General features: G+C 36.3%; 1 protein-coding gene across 2 annotated transcripts in view; it reads left to right on the top strand.

The window, feature by feature from the left end:
* Positions 1 to 18,611, top strand: part of LOC101891853 (formin-J) — a 198,531-nt gene that overhangs the window by 168,327 nt on the left and 11,593 nt on the right. For both annotated transcript variants that reach the window (XM_059125977.1, XM_059125978.1), the window contains 3 exons: positions 11,317 to 11,464; positions 16,255 to 17,111; positions 17,186 to 17,380. In XM_059125977.1, the coding sequence (XP_058981960.1) occupies positions 11,317 to 11,464; positions 16,255 to 17,111; positions 17,186 to 17,380 (1,200 nt within the window). The remainder of the gene's footprint in view (positions 1 to 11,316; positions 11,465 to 16,254; positions 17,112 to 17,185; positions 17,381 to 18,611) is intronic.

Below are 18,611 nucleotides of genomic sequence, written 5' to 3'. Positions count from 1 at the left end.
CACAGCAGATCTTATGTTAGTAGAAATAATGGAATGTGTGAAATATGAGGAGAACCGGATGCTTATTTCGGATTTTATAATAGTTTTGGTTATTCAAAATGTGGGCCCTTTGTGGGGGTGTTACCAGAAGGAACAGTCCGATCTCTACCATCTTTGTAACAGATCTTGTGTTGATAGAAATATTGAGATGTGCCACGTAGAAATATAATAGATTGTTAGTTTCGCGTTTAATGAGCTTCATAGATATTAAACTTTTTGACACTTTGTGGGGGAGGTACCAGAAGAAGTGGACCGATATATTCCATCTTCACACTAGACCTTGGGTTAATAAAAATATTGTGTTGTGTGTAATTTAAAGGCAATCGGACTCTTATATCATATTTTATAAGAGTTATAATTATTCCAAATGTTGACCCTTTTTGTGGAGGGTACTTGATGGAGTAATCCTATATTGTCCCTTTTCCCACTTAACGAAGCACTGACAAAAATATTGATTTGCAATGTCTATAAAAAATCGAATGATACATTGTCATTTTATGAGATAATGTATTTTCTTTGGAAATGTTGATCTTTTGTGTGGGGGGGAGGGGGAGGTACCAAAAGGAGGAGACGAATGTTCCCCAAATTCGAACTCGATTTAAGTCTCACAATAATATTACGATGTAACAAGTTTGGACCAAATCGAATAATCCCTTCGAGAGTTATATTCTGTACAAGCCAGACGGACACCCCCAGATCAACTCCAAATGTCCCTTAACGGATTTGGTCTAAAGAGTCCTAGAGATCATAATATATACAAAACAAGTAAATAATAACAAAATAACAAAAAACTTAAAAAAAATCCGACGAAAAATACCGCTCAATTGAAATTTGTGTCCTAGGCTGCAGTAACGGATCCGAACTTCAAATACGAAATTTGTCGCAGAATTCATGAAAATATCGAATATTTGAGGTACCGTTTTGTGGGGGATTTGAGACAATTCCATTGAAATATTTGGCTGAAATAATCAAAATACCTAATATCGGGGGTACGGCTATATGAGGGCTATACGATACCGTGGGCCTATATAGACAAGTCTCTTCTCGGAGGTAATGTACTCACAAGCAACTAATTTGGTTGATTTTAAGACAATTCCGAATATCGGGAGGTAGCGTTATATGGTGGACCTACACAGATAATTCTCTTCTAGGGGGTAAAATACTCACAAGGAACTCCCTATGTGGATTTTCAGACAATTCCATTGACAAATGTCACCAAAATATCGGGAGGTGCGATTATATGGGGGAATTATACGATATCGTGGACTTATATAATCCAGGGCTAAATCGTCTTAGAATTTTACGCTGATCTAGAATATATGTGCTTTGTTGGGTCTAAAATTATTATTTCGATGAGTTACAAACGGAATGACGAACTTAATGTACCCTCCATATTATGTATGTTGGAGGGTATAAAAATCTATTTGGGAGTAATGTACTGTGCTGAACGCACTATCATTTAAAAAATCAAGGTGGTCGTCGCAGATTGAGTGAGAAATCGTTTTCCATAATTTTTATACCCTACACCACAAGGTGGTCAGGGTATTATGTCTTTGTGCATTTGTTTGTAACAGGCAAAAGGAAACGAGATAGACCCATAGTTCCTTTTGATGATCTGCATAGAATCACATTCTGAATCGATTTATGCATGTCCGTCCGTCTGTCCGTCTGTCCATGTATTTTTGTAAACAAAGTACAGTTCGCATTTATTGCCCTATCCAGATGAAATTTTGCACAAATCATTTGTTTGGCCCAAGGACGAACCCTATTGAAATTGGAGATAATCGGTCAAAATTTAGATATAGCTCCCATATATCTTCGTCCAATTTGCCTTTGATTGCGCACCAACCGTGTAATATCAGCCCGAATAGATTGGAATTTGGCACTTACGACCGAATTGAGTCTAGAAGCTAGTATGTCAAATTTGGTGAAGATCTGTTCAGATATAGCTATAGCTCCCATATATACTGTTCATCCGATTTGTTATTTTTGTCCTTCACAGCCGTAATATGCACTCCGTAACAACGATATTCAGGGAAATATGTCAAATACAGCTCAGAAATATATTTGCTAAATTTTATCGAGATCGGTTCCGATTTGGATATAGCTCCCATATATATTTTTATCCGATTTCATATTAATAGTGCACCAAATGGGCAATACAAGCCCGAATTTAAAAGATACAAATGCTTCGGCATATTTAGTCCTTTGAACTTTAAATTATAATTATAATCATAGCGCGTGTGATTGAATTCTCCCATAAGAACTTTTAATTGTTATGTGGAGCTCTACTAAATTCGCAAAGTGGTGTAGGGTATCATAAAGTCGGCCCGCCCGACTTTAGGACTTTCTTTACTGGTTTCTTCTATGGATAGGCAACAACTTTCTCACCGCTTTATGTCGCGCCTATGCTCCTTTTTACCGATTTGGTAAAACACATCTCGAACTAGGGGTTGACAGATTATGGGCTCTCATTTCATAATTTGTTCTTACATTTTTACGTAGCATTACCTTACAAATTCCAACTATTTTACAGGGTCTATGTAATTTATCTAACCGGTATTATAAAAATAAATAACTGTCGTATGCCTTAGGTCACAACACATGTAACCTATCTATTCACTATTTTGAATAAACTGTAATTACTGAATACTGCCAAAAGGCACACTGCCTTGCGTCCTTGGTGTTAACTTTTTCGTAAACATTTATTACCTTCCATTTATTGCCTGTTTTTCGCACATCCTTCAACTTTACTTGTGGCTGTGAAATAAAATTTCGATGTAAATCGAAGGACAACAATATTTTTGTTTTCTTTTTTTTACAATACAACAACAACTCTGCCTTCCGTTCTGCGCACATACAGACCAGAGAATCAAAACAAAAATAAATACTTGTCAAAGTTAAACTTTTTTACAATGGTAAGCAATCTACGTTTTTTTCTTCTCTCTGTCTTCCTTGTTAAGGAAATGAGAAAATAAATAAATAAATCATTTTGTGTACCGACAAAACGAACAATTTTCATCGTCGCATTACCAGACGACGTCTGTTCTCATTATCTTTCGCCTGAAAAATAAATGCCGAAAAGGAGCAGACCAAAACATTGCTAGCAGTTTCGCAGCTTTAACAAAAGTCACGTGGTTTATTTACACTCGTGGAGCATAAACTCGAGGGATATACTCGTCGGAGGAACTCTCTAAACAAACAAATCCAAACAAAATGCGCGCGCACCACGTGCATTCGTTGATATACGAAACTTGAATAATAACAACAACATCAGCAACAAGAACAACAGTAGCAACAGAAATAAACAAAACAACACCAACCAGTAGCCCTTCGAAGTTCAGGAAGAATACACCATGAAAAATTAAGTCACAAAATTATATTATACTAGCAAGTGACCGCTACTTCGTCAGCGAAAAGTCCATCTCAGAATTTTGAAGTTTATCGAGGAGCGTGTTATTTAAACACTTGCACAATGGTTCCACATCCAATTTTCTGGTCAAAACTTTTTTAACGTCTTTTCATAAAAAACCAAAAGTAACTTCAACATCAAATTGAATTATTAAAGTTCTATCCACTCACTGAAAGGAAGTTCAGTACCATTAAGTACTTTTCGAACAATCATAATACGCATTCCCCAAACCTACCTCTTTCTCTCACAACTATATACCAACGATGGACTTTTCGTAAAATTAAAGTAAACATTTCCGGAACCACCTCCATATAACAAGGCTACACTTGAACAGTGACCCCAATATCAAATTTCAGATTTCAAGCACTGTACACCTAATACCAAATTGTACCAAATAGAGTACTATTTAGTACTTTTGGAACAATTTTAGTACAGATTTAAAAGACTACCTCCATGCATTAACCACAGATACCAACAGTGACATCTATATCAAATTTAAGGAGATCAGCTCTATTCCTGAGACCAAAACCAAATTTAGTACTTTTCGTACAATTATAGTACATCCAGATATTAACGTAGACCTCAATATAAATTTTGAGGATTCCTGCCCTATCCCTTCACCCAGTACCAAATTTAGTACATACGATTTTCCAAACCCTCCTCCAAACCTCTACCTCAGATACATATCAAATTTTCATCTCTACCCCTTTAACCAAGTCCAAACTTAGTAGCATTGGGTACCTTTCATGCAATTATAATACACACTTCCAAAACCACATCCATATTTCATTGCTACACACAGCGACCTTAGTACAGCATTTCAGATTTCCAGCGCTATCTGTCCACCCAATACCAAGTATATTCGTAATATTATGTAGTACTGTTTGTGCATTTGTAGTACACATTTCCAAGACCACCTCCCTAGATTTCAGATTTTTATTGTCTCCCTTCACCCAATGCCAAATGTAGTACCATTCAGTACTATTCGTACAATTATAGTACACATTTTCGAAACAACCTCCGTATGTCCAGGCTATCCATGCACAGCGACTCTAATACCAAATTTCAGATTTCAAGGACAATGTGTTCAGCGCATACCAAATTGTAGCAACTGTAGTACTACAGGGTGAGATAAAAAAACTGCAACACAGTCAAACGCCATAATTTTTAATTTTTTTTAATTTTATTGAAAAGCAAAAAAAGCAGAATATTTTCGCTATAATATTCGGAATTTATTCTGATGCCACGGTCGATTGATACGAGCGGAGAGCGACCATCGGCTGTTATCGCGGACCACACCATCACCATGGCCGGCGTTTGATTTCTGGTGGCCAACCGAAGGTGCACATTTTAAGCTGACTTCTTTGGCAAGTAAACACGATCATTTTGTTTGTTTACAAACTGCTGGGCAACGAATGTTCTCATCGGAGAAAAACAAACTCGGCAGTTCAGCACTTTCGCCCAAGCGTAGCAACTCTTTAGGTCTTTTGAGTCTGTTTTCTTTCTATTGCGATGTAAGTTCTTGCACTTTTTGGAATTTCAATGGCTTTACCTCGAGCTCATTTTTCAAAATTTGCCGAATGGAATATTGCGATATGTTCAGCTCACGAGCCATTTTTCGGGCACTGCGAGGCAGGTTTCGATCAAGTCGCTTTTATACTTTTCGAACAATTTCTGCTGATGTTGCTGTTTTCTTCCGCCCACTTCCTTGACATCGGGCTACGCTCCAGTATCACGGCAACGAGCGATGGTACGAGACACAAAAGATTTATTCACATTTAAATTCTGGAGTGCTCTAACGATAACCACTTGTGGTTTTCCAGCCAAATATAAAGAAATCACACTACCACGTTTATATTCCATTACGAATAACTTTTTTCCGGAAAATTTTCACCAAAATGCTTTTGTAGGCTTGTAAACAATATAATGAGCTGTAACTGGAATAATTTTACAAATGTCGGGCGAGTGGCTTAGAAGAAGTGACAGCAGTCTAAAGTTGGTTGCAGTTTGTTCATATATCCCTGTATATTCTTTGTAAGGTATAATATGAACATTTCGAGAAGTTACAGACGAAATGGCATGACAATGTTATATACCCTCCATAATATGGTGGAGGGTATAAAAACTCTGAAAATTATTCATAGCACCAAATTTTCTTCTGTGTATTTCGAAATAAAGTCACTGCTTCAAACCCCCCAACATTTGGCAATGGGTCAAAAACATAATATCAAATTCCTACTACCGACCGACCTACCTACCTCCTCACCAACCCATCAATAAATAGCTAGCTGTCAGTTGAATGGAGTCGACGCTGACGTTGATGTCGATGTTGTTATAGTTGTTGGCAGGCTCCAAAAAGCACGAAACATCCATAACGAAGAAGACGAATTAAAAATAGGAAATTTAAGCAGTGGCCTTAGTCGAGTCAGCAGTAGTAAGGGTGCATGCAGAGTATTCATATCTTGCGGTTCGGTATAATGACGAAAGTTCACAATTCCGTCGAGGAGTGCAAAACAAAATAAGTGGAGAAAAAAAAAGAAGAAAAATCACCTCATTCGGAAAATGGTCAAAACTAAAAGAAAACTAACGAAAATGCAGCATTTCCTCTTAAATACTCCAATGACAAGTTTCGGTGATTTTTAATTGTTGGAATTTAATTGCTCGAATATTCTTCGTTACGGGAATGCACTCTCAAACCGTGGAAATAAATTATTTAAAGCCGTAGATGAAAAAAAAGAGTTGAGTTGCGGACGAATCCCATGTTGTGACGTAAATCGGAGAAATGTTTGCTTTTCTGTTTTAATTTTATGATTACGATCTCTGCTTGCACCATGTGCCTGCCTGCTGCCATGCACACAAAAATCCTTTGATAATACTACTACATATTACGTGTATGTGTGTGTGCGTGTGTGTATAAAGTAGCGTGCAAATCTGCTCGAGTGTGTTAGTGCAAAGTCTGATAGTGTATAATATTTATTTTGTGAGATACTCGCAATTGTTGTTGTTGTGATTGGCGTCAAGCTCAAAACTGATTGCCAAGGACCCTATCAACAGCAGTAATACGGCACGAGACAATAGGATCCGTTTTCAAAATAACAAAAAGGCTGCTACTTCCGTCCTTGTGGACAACACCATTACAACCAAAGGCTGTGCCGTGGAGCCATCAACGCTGCAGCGTCTCGGCTGTGCCGCGTTTTGTTGTTCCTTGAGCAAATACGATTTTAGTGGAGATTTCAGTTTATTGGCAAATCTCAAGTAAGTTTTTGCTGTCTTTCGGTCATGTGTTATGGTGTTGTGTGTATGTATTGTAATGTTTGCTTTTTAACTCTTCTTCATTATTATTTTTTTTCGGTTCCTAAGTTTTATGACTCGGCTAGACAAATGACTATAATAAAGTTTTAGCTGTAATCAAATTCGCTGCCGACAAAAACAAAAACAATTTATTTTGTTTATAAATGACACCCTCGTCTTTGTTTTTTCTTCTTTCCGTTTTCTTTGTTATCGCTGGACAGTTCGGTCCCATAATAAAGGATAGGGTTATGAAAGTTCAAGTGCATTGAAGAGGAAGAATTTGTAACTTTAATATGGATCAGTTGTCGCCATATATATGTGTTCAGTGAAGGATTTCTGTGCCCTCTGCGCCATTGAAAGGGGTGATATATAATATTTGATACGGCCAAAGTGTGCCGAACCGAAATAAAGGATTAAGACCTCATGTCTCTTTTTGGACTAAATAGAATTCAGAGCATTTGGAGTCTATCAAATCATATCCGTATAACTCTTGAAGCGAGTATCGGCGTGGACGAAATTATGAGCAACCCTAGAACTTGGTCCGACATCGATTCTTTGCAACTTGCTATATCTAAATATTTCTCTGAACCAGAAACCTGGAATAGATATGGAATTTATTTTTTCGGATAAAATTGGATATAAGTGTTCGATTTTCTATTAATTTTGTCCATACCAATTTTTTTTATCTGTATTCGATGAAGTATGAAAATGGAATACTTTTAGGTCCAATACGAAACTGACAATATTGACCCATTTTTCCGGAATCTACTCCATAGAGGGTCAACAATTTGAATAATCATAAGAGAAGTCAAAATATATTTAAATAATCGAACATTGGCTGAGGGTATACATCTGTCGGCAAAAGCGACTCATACTTTTTAACTTGTTTTTAATATTGACTAATGGTGTCCCAAAATGGGCTTAACTTGCTAACCAATTTAGCCTCTTATTTACATTTTCAAAGAAAAAATTGACAAAAGGCATAAATATTCATTTATAAAGGACCATAAAATTGAAAATTGGTGTTGGAATTGAACCCTCAGAATTTGTTACACCATATAACAAATAGGTTGGGAGCTAGAAACTGAGATTTATCGTTGTATGTGTTCTACTCCGAAATATATACTCATATTGACTATATAGAGGAAGAATTTTTTCCATTGAGGAAACCAGAATTCAAATGCTTCTCCAAGTCGATTGGAAAATATTATCAAAACCCTCTAAATAATTCAAATCAGTAGGTATATATACCGAAACAAGGACCTACATAGGAAAATGTATGCTTTAGTTTTCGATGCCCTGAATATCCAAGATACCAAGTTATAGCAAAATCGATTCGAAATTATGACCAAAACACTTAATGAATAGCAAAAATTGGGCGTAATTTTATGTTGATGGCGTTATCAAAAAGGCAAACTATATTGATAATATTTCGCATATAGGGTTTCGACATACTGAGAACTCAAAATACCAAAATTCGGCTATATTAGAGGGAAAATATGCAAAAACGTAACAATACTTGAATCGGAGCCTATCCCAAAAAGTAGACAGACAAGACTTATTTTTAATCTAAAGATTCTTAGTCAAAACCTTTCTATCGCAATTCAGATTTCTTTTTCGTAACCTCCACCATAGGATGGAGGGTATATTAAGTTTGTCATTCCGTTTGTAACACCTCGAAATATACATTTTAGACTGAACAAAGTATATATATACTTGATCAGCATAAAATGCTATGTCGATTTAGCCATGTCCGTCAGTCCATTTGTGGAAATCACTCTAGCTTCCGAACTAAATGAACTCGGTTGATAAAATTTTACTCAAATATGTATTATGTCTGCAGGACTTTGGGTATTGAAAATGGGTCATGTAGGTCCACGTTTTCGTATAGCCCCCATATAGCTGTACCTCCCGATATTCGGTGCTTTGATGATTTTAGCGACATTATTCACAGGAATTGTTTCAAATTTGGTATTTGAAGTTCGTAATGGATACTACAGCCTATGACAGAAAATAATCTCAGCAGAACGTCGTTTTGGTATAACCCCCATTCGGGATCTTGATGACTTTAGCCACATTATAAACAGCATTTTTTTTTAAGTTTCACCTTTGAATATTGTAGTAGCTTATGACTGAAGTTGCCTATGCAGGACACCGTCGTCGTATAGAACCTAATATAACGGCTTCCTTCGGTATTTTTAAGATTTTAACAGAATTTTTATTTTTTTGAAAATTGCCAAATTCGTTCCAAATGGTGGAGGGTATTCAAAGTTCGGCCCGACCGAACTTACAGCTATTTTACTTGTTGAATCTTGCGAAATATAGCTTTCCGTATTGACGTTTCCTTGTATATGTTTAGATTTTATAAAGGATCCTAAAAACAATTTTGGGCCTGAGAATTCAAAATCCCTTTGTGTTTTGAAATACTGATCACATCAACTTGAAATTGCTACACCTAACCGTAGCCTCAACTATGTTGTTATGTAGTTTTTATTTACTGTTTGCCTAGTTAGCCCAATTCCGTCACACATTCCAAACTCCATTGAAATTTGACATACATAGCGTGTTTGGTGCGTAAACTGCACGAAATCAGGCAATTTATATGGGGACTATATCCAAATCTGTACCGATTTCAATATAATTTTACTAATATATTTACAGATGTCAATGAAATTGAAGAAATATAACGTGTTCGGTGAATCAAATACATGAAATTGGCCGAAAATATATATGGGAGCTATATCCAAATCTTTACCGGTTACAACAAGATTTGGCGAATTTATTTTTATACCAAATTTCGTCACTTATTCTGAACTTCATTGAAATCGTTCATAATATCGTGTTTAGTACATTAAATATTTGAAATGTAGAGCTATGGAGCTATATCCAAACCTTTACCGATTTCAATATAATTTGGCAAATATATTTCCTCATCAAATCCCGTCACTCATTCTGAATTTCATTGGAATCGAACATACATATCGTGTTTGGTGCATCAAATAACGAAATCGGCTTAAATGTACATATATGGGAGCTATATCCAAATACGTACCGCTTTCAATATAAATCAGCAAATATATTTTTCACCAACTTCCATTACTCATTCCAAATTTCATTGGAATCGAACATACACGTCGTTTTTGCTGCAAATATATGGGAGCTATATTCAAATCTAACCCGATTTCTATGTAATTTGGTGAATTTATGTACGAAATTCCGTCATTCTTAGCAAATTTCATTGTAATAAAGTGTTTGGTGCATTAAATATATGAGATCGGCCGAAAGTATTTATGGGAGCTATATTCAAATCTGAATTGATTTCAATATAATTTGGCAAATTTATTTATGTACCGATTTCCGTTGCACACTCTAAATCTGGAGACTGTATCTATAACCGATCAATAGATATGTGAATTCAATAACTAAATCTTCTGGAGGAACCTACTATTCTGACGCTATATCTGCGGTTCCAAGTGGAATTTTAAAAATGTATATGGCCTATGTTACTTTTAGGCGATGGTGTAGTATATATGACACTTTTCAGGAAAATCTGTTTGGCAGCTTTTGAGTACACAGGGTTGCTCATATTCGACGGACCCATCTGGCAACGCCATAACTTTTGACAGAGATGTCACATCGCTTAATGACATACCGCGTTTGAAGCGTCAGTCCAAGCAGATTTTTACCATGAACCAATACACGCCACGCGAGCGCTCTGAAATAGTTGAAATTTACATTCAACAGAAGAAGTCAATTGTGAAAACTCAAAGTGCTTTTAAAACATTAAAAAATGTGAGAAGTGCGCCTTCTAAGAACACCATTAAGCGTTTATACGAAAAATTTTCGACTGGTAAGGCTTTTTCTAATCCGAAGAGATCATATAAAAGTCGACCAAGGCGATCGGCCGAGAATATCGCTGCCGTACGAGCCAGTGTTGAGAGGTCCCCAAGAACATCCCAAAAACGCCGTTCTCAGCAGTTGGGCATGGCTCGGTCCACTTTACAACGGATTATTGGCATTGATTTGCATTTGTTCCCGTACAAAATTCAATTGACGCAAAGAATGTTGCCTGTGGAATGGACCCATGGGTCCGTCGAATATGGTCAACCCTGCATAATTTACAAACAATCAAACGTGCAAACATTTTGTAGATATAGCTTCTACATCATATTTCATGAGATACCACTATTAAATGTAAGTTGTGTTTTTCCACTCAAACTTTAAAATGCGTTTTCTCCTAAATCGAATTTTTGAGATGTAACACTCTTCGAATATCTAGGTATTACTGTTTAAACCATAGATGGACTAGACTTCAGTCTATTTATTAAATTTCTTTGTAATCAAACCATTACCTAGACGTTGCTGTTGAGCCTAGAATTTTTAATTGCACAGCGTACTGAACGAAATTAAAATAAACCAATAAATCTGTCTTCTCTTTGCTATCTCTTGTCTTAAATCAATATACACTCACTTACCTTGTATTTTGTAGCTCTCAAATAATATTGCATTAATTCTATATCAATGAATATATTTTATTTCATTTAATTTTTTTTTTCTTCTCATTTCCATTACAGAAAAGTTGCACAAAGTGTAGGAGATATTATTGTACAATTGGACGTATTCGACGAGCAGAGAGAATGCGACGAAGCCCAAAGCCTACAAGGCCCAAATGGCATCAATCTAAACTCACATCTTGACGTCTTCTATGCAATACTGCGACAGGTATGTAAAACAAAGACTTTAGTGCCAAACAGTCTGGCTCCTCCCTTCCAACTCCCGCCTCCCGCCGGATCCCAAGAAAAAAACTCATTTGAATTGATTGCGAATTAATGCAACAAGTGTCACTGTTTTCTGGGTACTTGAAACTTTCGAACGTGGCGCGTTTGCATGGTTTATTCGTTAGAAATACTCAAGAATCAAGCGTTTTTGCTGTTGATTGTCCATTTGTTGATTAATAGTAGAGACACACATACACACACAAATATATACTCGTATAGCTAAACAACAATTAAAGTAGTTTTGCAATTTATTTACCATATTTGTACATAATTTGTCAAGGTTGTTTGTAACAAAATTAACACAAAAAATAACAACAACAACGTTTTGTTGTTGTTATCATATTTGCTGTTACTGGCGACCAACAGGCTTAGTTCACACTTATGTCTATTAGTCTCCATATCTGTTACATATATATGAACAAAATGTGTATACTATCCATTAGAAATGAGAAAAAAATGGTACAGTGTTGGTTAAAAGTGAGGTGCAAAAGAGAATAATTGTACACAATTGAAACAATAATATGAAACTAATAGGAATATTGGTCATAACACTCTTGTATGAACTTGTAGTAGAAGTAACAATTGGAAATGAAAATACATTCTCTGTAGATTTGGCATACGGACTGCGAACTCCAAATTCCGAATTTGAAATAATTCTGGAGAAAAGTTTGGGAAACATCCTCAAAATACTGCATAAAGGGTGGTACAGCTATGTGGGAGCTAAACAAAGAGCCTGAACATATATAGGCAATTTTCTGCCATAGGAGGTAGTATTCAAATACAATGTGCGATATAATGAAAAGTGTGGCAAAAATGATCAATATACCGAATATCTGGAGGTACAGTTTTATGGGGGCCGTACGAAAACGTGGACCTCTATAGTCGATTATATGCCAGAGTAGGCGGCGCCTATCACGAACTCCAAATACCAAGTTTGACATAATTCCATTGAAAAGTTTATCTAAAATCCTTAAAATACCGAATATCTGGAGGTACAGTCATATGGGGACTATATCAAAACTTGGACATATATATACAGATCTATGCAAAGATGTTGCCTGCATACTGGGAATACAAACTGTCAATAATTGGAATTAAAATTGTGTGTCTAAGACAACAAAAATACCTTAAATCTTGCGGTACAGTCATATGGGGGCTTTACCGAATCGTTGAATTACTTGAACCACTTCAAAATTCCTGCTGACATAAATACGTCTGAGTAGAATTGGATCAACATACTTAATTTCCTTCAGAAGATGGAAGGACATCGCTAAATCTATAGAATTTCATGTTGATCAAGAATATATACACTTTGTGGGGTCTAAAATTGATATTTCGTGGTAGAGGTTATGGTGCAGGGTAAAAAAAATCAGTGACGGACTAATTCGTCAACGCCCAGGCGAAACGGCTAAAGCTAGAATCTTGGAATTTCGCATGAGGGTCATTAATGGTGTGTAGGCGTGTGATAAGCCTAAGCTTTTGGAAATTCGTGCTGAAAGGGTATGAAAGGTACTAACATGTACTAAAAATTTAATACCTTGTATCGGACAAACGGAATAAGCTAGAACTTCGGAATGAGAGTCAATTATGGAGTGCAGAGTGATAGATATACCAAAGGGCTTTTGGAAATAAGAACTTTAAGGTTACGAGAAGTTCTATAATGTTACTAAACCTCTGAAATGGTTCGAACTAAAAGACTACGAAAGGTACTAAAATGTACTAAAAATTTAATACTTTGTATTGGACAAACTGAATGAGCTAGAATTCCGAAATTCGGAATGAGAATCTTTCTTAAGAAACTTTAAGGTTACGAAAAGTTCTATAATGGTACTAAACTTCTGAAATGGTTCAGACTAAAAGACTACGAAAGGTACTAAAAATGTAATACTTTGTATTGGACAAACTGAATGAGCTAGAATTCTGAAATTCGGAATGAAAATCCATGATAGAGTGCAAGATAGATGTTTCAAAGAGTTTTTGGAAATTCGAACTTTAAGGTCACGAAAAGTTCCAAAATGTTACTAGACTTCTAAAAAAAGGTACTATTGGTATTATGTGATCGTATCGAGCTAAAAACTTGAAATATAGGAAAGTAAGTTTGATATATGAAAATGGTTTTGGAAATGTGTACTAAGAGTGCGAATTGTACGATATGGTACTACATTTGGAACCGTTTGGTTGAGGGTGAAAGGATTAAGACAAAATTTTAAAATTTTGTATTGGGGTCCCTGTTAGTTGAAAGTTTTTTATAAATATAATTTGTACCATATTTGGTACAATTTGGTATTTGTTAAGCAGATAGTGCTTGAAATCAAAAATTTGGTATTATGGTCGCTGTAGCCTGGACAAATGGAGGTGGTTTCGAAAATGTGTACTACAATAATACGAAAAGTAGTAATTGGTACTAAACTTGCTTTGTAGTGATTTGCTTCTGAAATTACTGGTGGTATCTGTGTTTGAGATGTTGTGGTTTTTCGAAATGTACAAAATTGAACTAAATTTGGTATTGGGTAAGGAATAATCCTCAAATTTGATATTGAGAGTTATGTTGGTATCTGGTATTGAGATATTGAGGTGGTTTTAAAAATGGAACTACAATTGTACGAAATTTACTAAATGTTATTAAAGTTACCTATTGGGTGAAGGAATAGAGTTCAAATCCTGAAATTTGATATAGTTGTCACTGTTGGTGTGGTTTTGGAAATATGTACTATAATTGTACGAAATATACTATATGATAATAAACTGGGTAAAGGGATAGAACTGGAATTCTCAAATTTGATACTTACGGTTCTGTTGGTATCTGGAATTGAGTTATAGATGTAGTTTTGGATAATTATACAAAAATTACGAAATTTGGTATTAGGTGAATTGAGCTGAAATTCTGAAATTTGATATGGATGTTGCTTTTAGTGTCTGTGGTTGAGATAAGGAGCTGGTTTTAGATATGCGTACTATAATTGTAGTAAATGGTAGTAAATTTAGCAATAGGCAATTTAAATGACTGAAATCCAGAAATTGAGCTGAAATTCTCAAATTGGATATAGATATCACTATTAGTGTCTGTGGTTGAGAGAGCTGGTTTTGGTATAATTGTACTTAATTGTAGCAAATTTAGCAATGTGTAATTTAAATAACTGAAATCCAGAAATTTGATACTGAGGTCTCGGTTGACATCTGGTACTGAGAAATAGAGTTAGTTCTGGAAATGTGTACAAAAATTATTCGAAATGTACTTAAAATTACTAAATTTGACATTGAGTGAATGTACTTAAAAAAAAATTTTCCATGGTATATAAATTCTGTCCGATTGAACTCCACATCTTTTTTACTTGTTACTAGACATGCCATACATAGAGGGTATATTAAGTTCGTCATTCCGTTTGTAACCCATCGAAATAATCTTGTTAGATATAACAAAGTACATATAAGACAATTTAGCCCTGTCCGTCTGTTAAAATCATGCTAGAGTCAAAACGAATAAAGATCGAAAGCAAAAATTTTTCACAGATCAGTCTTTTGTGTGCTGGCAGGTTAAGTTCGAAGATGGGGTATAAAGATCCACGATATCGTATAGCCCCCCATTTAACCGTACCCCCTGATATTCGGTATTTTGATGATTTTAGATACATTTTCCAATGAAATAGTCTAAAAATCCAAACAAGGAGTTCTTTTCAAGTACTTTAATCCCTGTAAGAGAAATGTCTATGTAGGTCCACGATATTGTTTAGCCCACATACAAGGGTACCACTCGATTTACAATATCTTGACGATTTTAGGGACATTTTTCACCGGAGTTGTTTCAAATTTCGTACCTAGAATTCGTAATGTACACTATAGCCTATGACATAAAATTGCGTACCCACGCCTTCGTATAGCCTCCATATAACGGTATATCCCTGTGTTCGGTATTTTGATTTTTTTAGCGAAATTATACACCAGAGTTGTTTCAAATTTCGTATTTAGAGTTCGCAATGGAAATTACAGTCTATGACAGAAAATTACATATGCAGGTCCAGGCCTTGGTATAGGCTCCATATACAAGTTTCGTATTTGAATGGATTATGACAAAAGTTGCCAATGCAGGTCCACGTCTTCGTTTAGACCTCAATATAACGGCTACATTTGGCGTTTTGAAGATTTTAACAGAATTTTTAGCGGATGTTGTTTATTTATTATTATTCTTTATTTATTAATTTATTTATTTTTTTTTTTTTTATAATTTCCAAATTTGTTCCAAATTGTCCAAAGTTGGGCCCGGCCGAACTTACTACTTTTTTACTTGTTTAAAATTCCTGTTGGCAGCTCAGATTTATACAGAGCTCAACCGACTACAGAAAATGACATTGAACTTTGGCAAAATCATTGTTCTATGTCCAAAGAATTTTTCCCCTCCCTATGTACCTACTTTTGTCACCCACTGTAGCAAACACGAAAAAAAAACTTTTTCTTTCCTCACAACCATATATAATTTATGACGTACAATATTTTCATGCATGACTGGCCAGTGGACATTATCTGCTTTGAAATTTACTTTATTAGAATAAAAGCAAATGTTGTTGTACATGTAAAGCTTTTAAAGCAAAAAAAAACTGGTTTTTTCTATTTTCACCAACATTTCATGCGCTGCAACAATATAAACAAAATATAGTTGTTGTTGTTGTTGTTTTTCTTTTTTTGCTACAAGCTAAGGAAAGAACCACCGCTCAATGACTTTCAACTTTCCATTTATAGGTGGCCGATACACCACAGGAAGTGCCATTCCTTAGTATACTGCAACATTTGTTGCGAATCGATCCGAAAGAACACGTTAGTGATGTTGTCTGGGACACAACCGAAAAACTAGTACATCGAGCCACTCTACTGGAAAGCCATGAAGATTCGGTGCGTCTGTTGCGCACCACGACTGCACAGAAATTCACCTGTCCCAATTGCCGCAGTGACGCTGTGAGTCCGACACGTAAACCGAATGCTACGACCATAGCTCCACCTCCGCCACCACCACCCGCTCCGGCACCGCCCCCACCGCCACCTGGGTGTGGTAAGGTGGGCGGTAGTGTAGCAGGAGGAGCTCCACCGCCACCACCACCCCCAATGACAATGTGCAATGGTCCGCCAGCGCCGCCACCTATACCCGGAGCACCACCAGCTCCACCGCCAGTTGGAAATCTACTATCTGCTAAAACGACTATGCCTGCCCGTTCACTAACCCCCGAGCCACGTCTCAATGATGTGTTGCTGCCGCAACAGGACACCCCAGCGCCAAAGGCGAAAATGAAAACTCTGAACTGGGGCAAAATTCCACCACACAAAGTGATAGGTAAACAGAATCTATGGACCATTGTGGCTCACAATCACCAGGATACCACAATGGAGGATATTGATTGGAATGAAATGGAAGGACTGTTTTGCCTGCAATCAACCAGTGCCCAGGGTTCACCGAAATTGGGAAGGGCCGATGGTTCGGCTGGGGCCAGTAGTAGCGGTTACGATACCCTCGATCGTAAGTCGAAGAAGGAAAGTACCGAAATTAATTTACTCGATGGCAAGCGGACGCTGAATGTGAATATATTCCTGAAGCAGTTCAAGGGGTGAGTGCCTTTCTTCATTTATGAATAAATATTGATTAGAACTCAATTTAAAATTGTATTTATTTACTTTGCAGATATAATTCCAATGAAGATATTGTACAGCTAATACAGGACGGTAATCACGAAGTGATTGGAGCCGAAAAACTTCGTGGTCTTTTGAAAATCCTACCCGAAGTCGATGAAATTGATTTGCTGAAGTCATTCAACGGCGATCGCCAACGGCTAGGCAGAGCTGAAAAGTTCCTGCTGCTGCTTATGGAAGTTCCAAGGTAAGTAAATGAATGAGGGAACGAAATTGGATATTATCTGATGTTGGAATTTGATCGATGCAGTTATTCGACCAATGCCTTCTGTACAGAGCCATACATTAATAAGTTAGGTTGGAGCTTTGGACTTTAACATCATTTTTTTACCCTCCACCGTATTAAGTGTGGAGATTATTTTAATTTTATTTTTAATACCATACATCGCTCTTTAAAGAGGATGTTACAAGATTGATTAGATAAAAAAATTGTAAAACCACAACAAATGGAACCTCGAACCTACATGGTAGGGATTACTGATCACCATATCTCGTTGACCTGAGTAATAGCATAGAAGATGCGCTCAGGGCTAGGGTCAAAATAGAAGCTTAGATGATTCTAAAATATTAAAAAGATAAAGTGTTCAAAGCAAACCTTTTTTCTTAATTTTGAAATCACTGTGTAGGCCACAGGTTCAGACTGCTGAACTGTCTGTTAGGTCAATGTTGAAAGTTAGTCGATATTTAGTATTTATTATGACTGGATTGTGTGGCAAAATTATTTTTTTTTATTCTGCAGAGACACGTGAATCGATGTTTTAAAAAGGTTACATCACATAGTAACACAAATAGGGGAGCAAGTCCACAGCCACAGCCACCCCCACCCTTTTCCTCATTTTTGAAAATTACAGATTGAGAATTCTTGCATTTTAGATATATTCGAGGTGAAATTTAAGGATTATTTTGATCAAAACCTTTATCCCTCAAGCAAGTCACCAAAGGGCTCTTTTTGGTCCATTTTCAATATATCGTTCAAAACCACCTTTAAATGGGATCGTTGTTAACCTTTTGTAGAGAAGGTATCAGAAGAAGTGGACAGAAAATTTTCATATAGACAACAGACCCTTTGTAGAGAGAAATACAGGGTGAGATGAAAAACCTACAATCAACTTCAGACTGCTGTCATTTCCAAGCTACTCATCCGACAGCTGTTAAAATTATTCCAGTTAAAATATTATTGTTTACAAGAGTACAAAGGCATTTTGGTGAGAATTTCCTAGAAAAAAAGTTATTCGTGATGGATTTCAACCGGAGTGACGAACTTAGTATACCTTCCATACAATGGTGGAGGGTATAAAAACAGAGGATGAGTCGAGGTTCTGGATATCACATTTTCATAACACAGTTTTGGAGTGTTTGAAGATCCTATCGTCATGGAGTTTTCAATTCCAAATTTATTGTCATTAATTAGGGTATTA

Source organism: Musca domestica, unplaced genomic scaffold, assembly GCF_030504385.1.
Source record: "Musca domestica strain aabys unplaced genomic scaffold, Musca_domestica.polishedcontigs.V.1.1 36, whole genome shotgun sequence".
NCBI classification, from domain to species: Eukaryota; Metazoa; Arthropoda; class Insecta; order Diptera; family Muscidae; genus Musca; species Musca domestica.
This window is presented reverse-complemented; position numbering and strand designations above follow the sequence as displayed.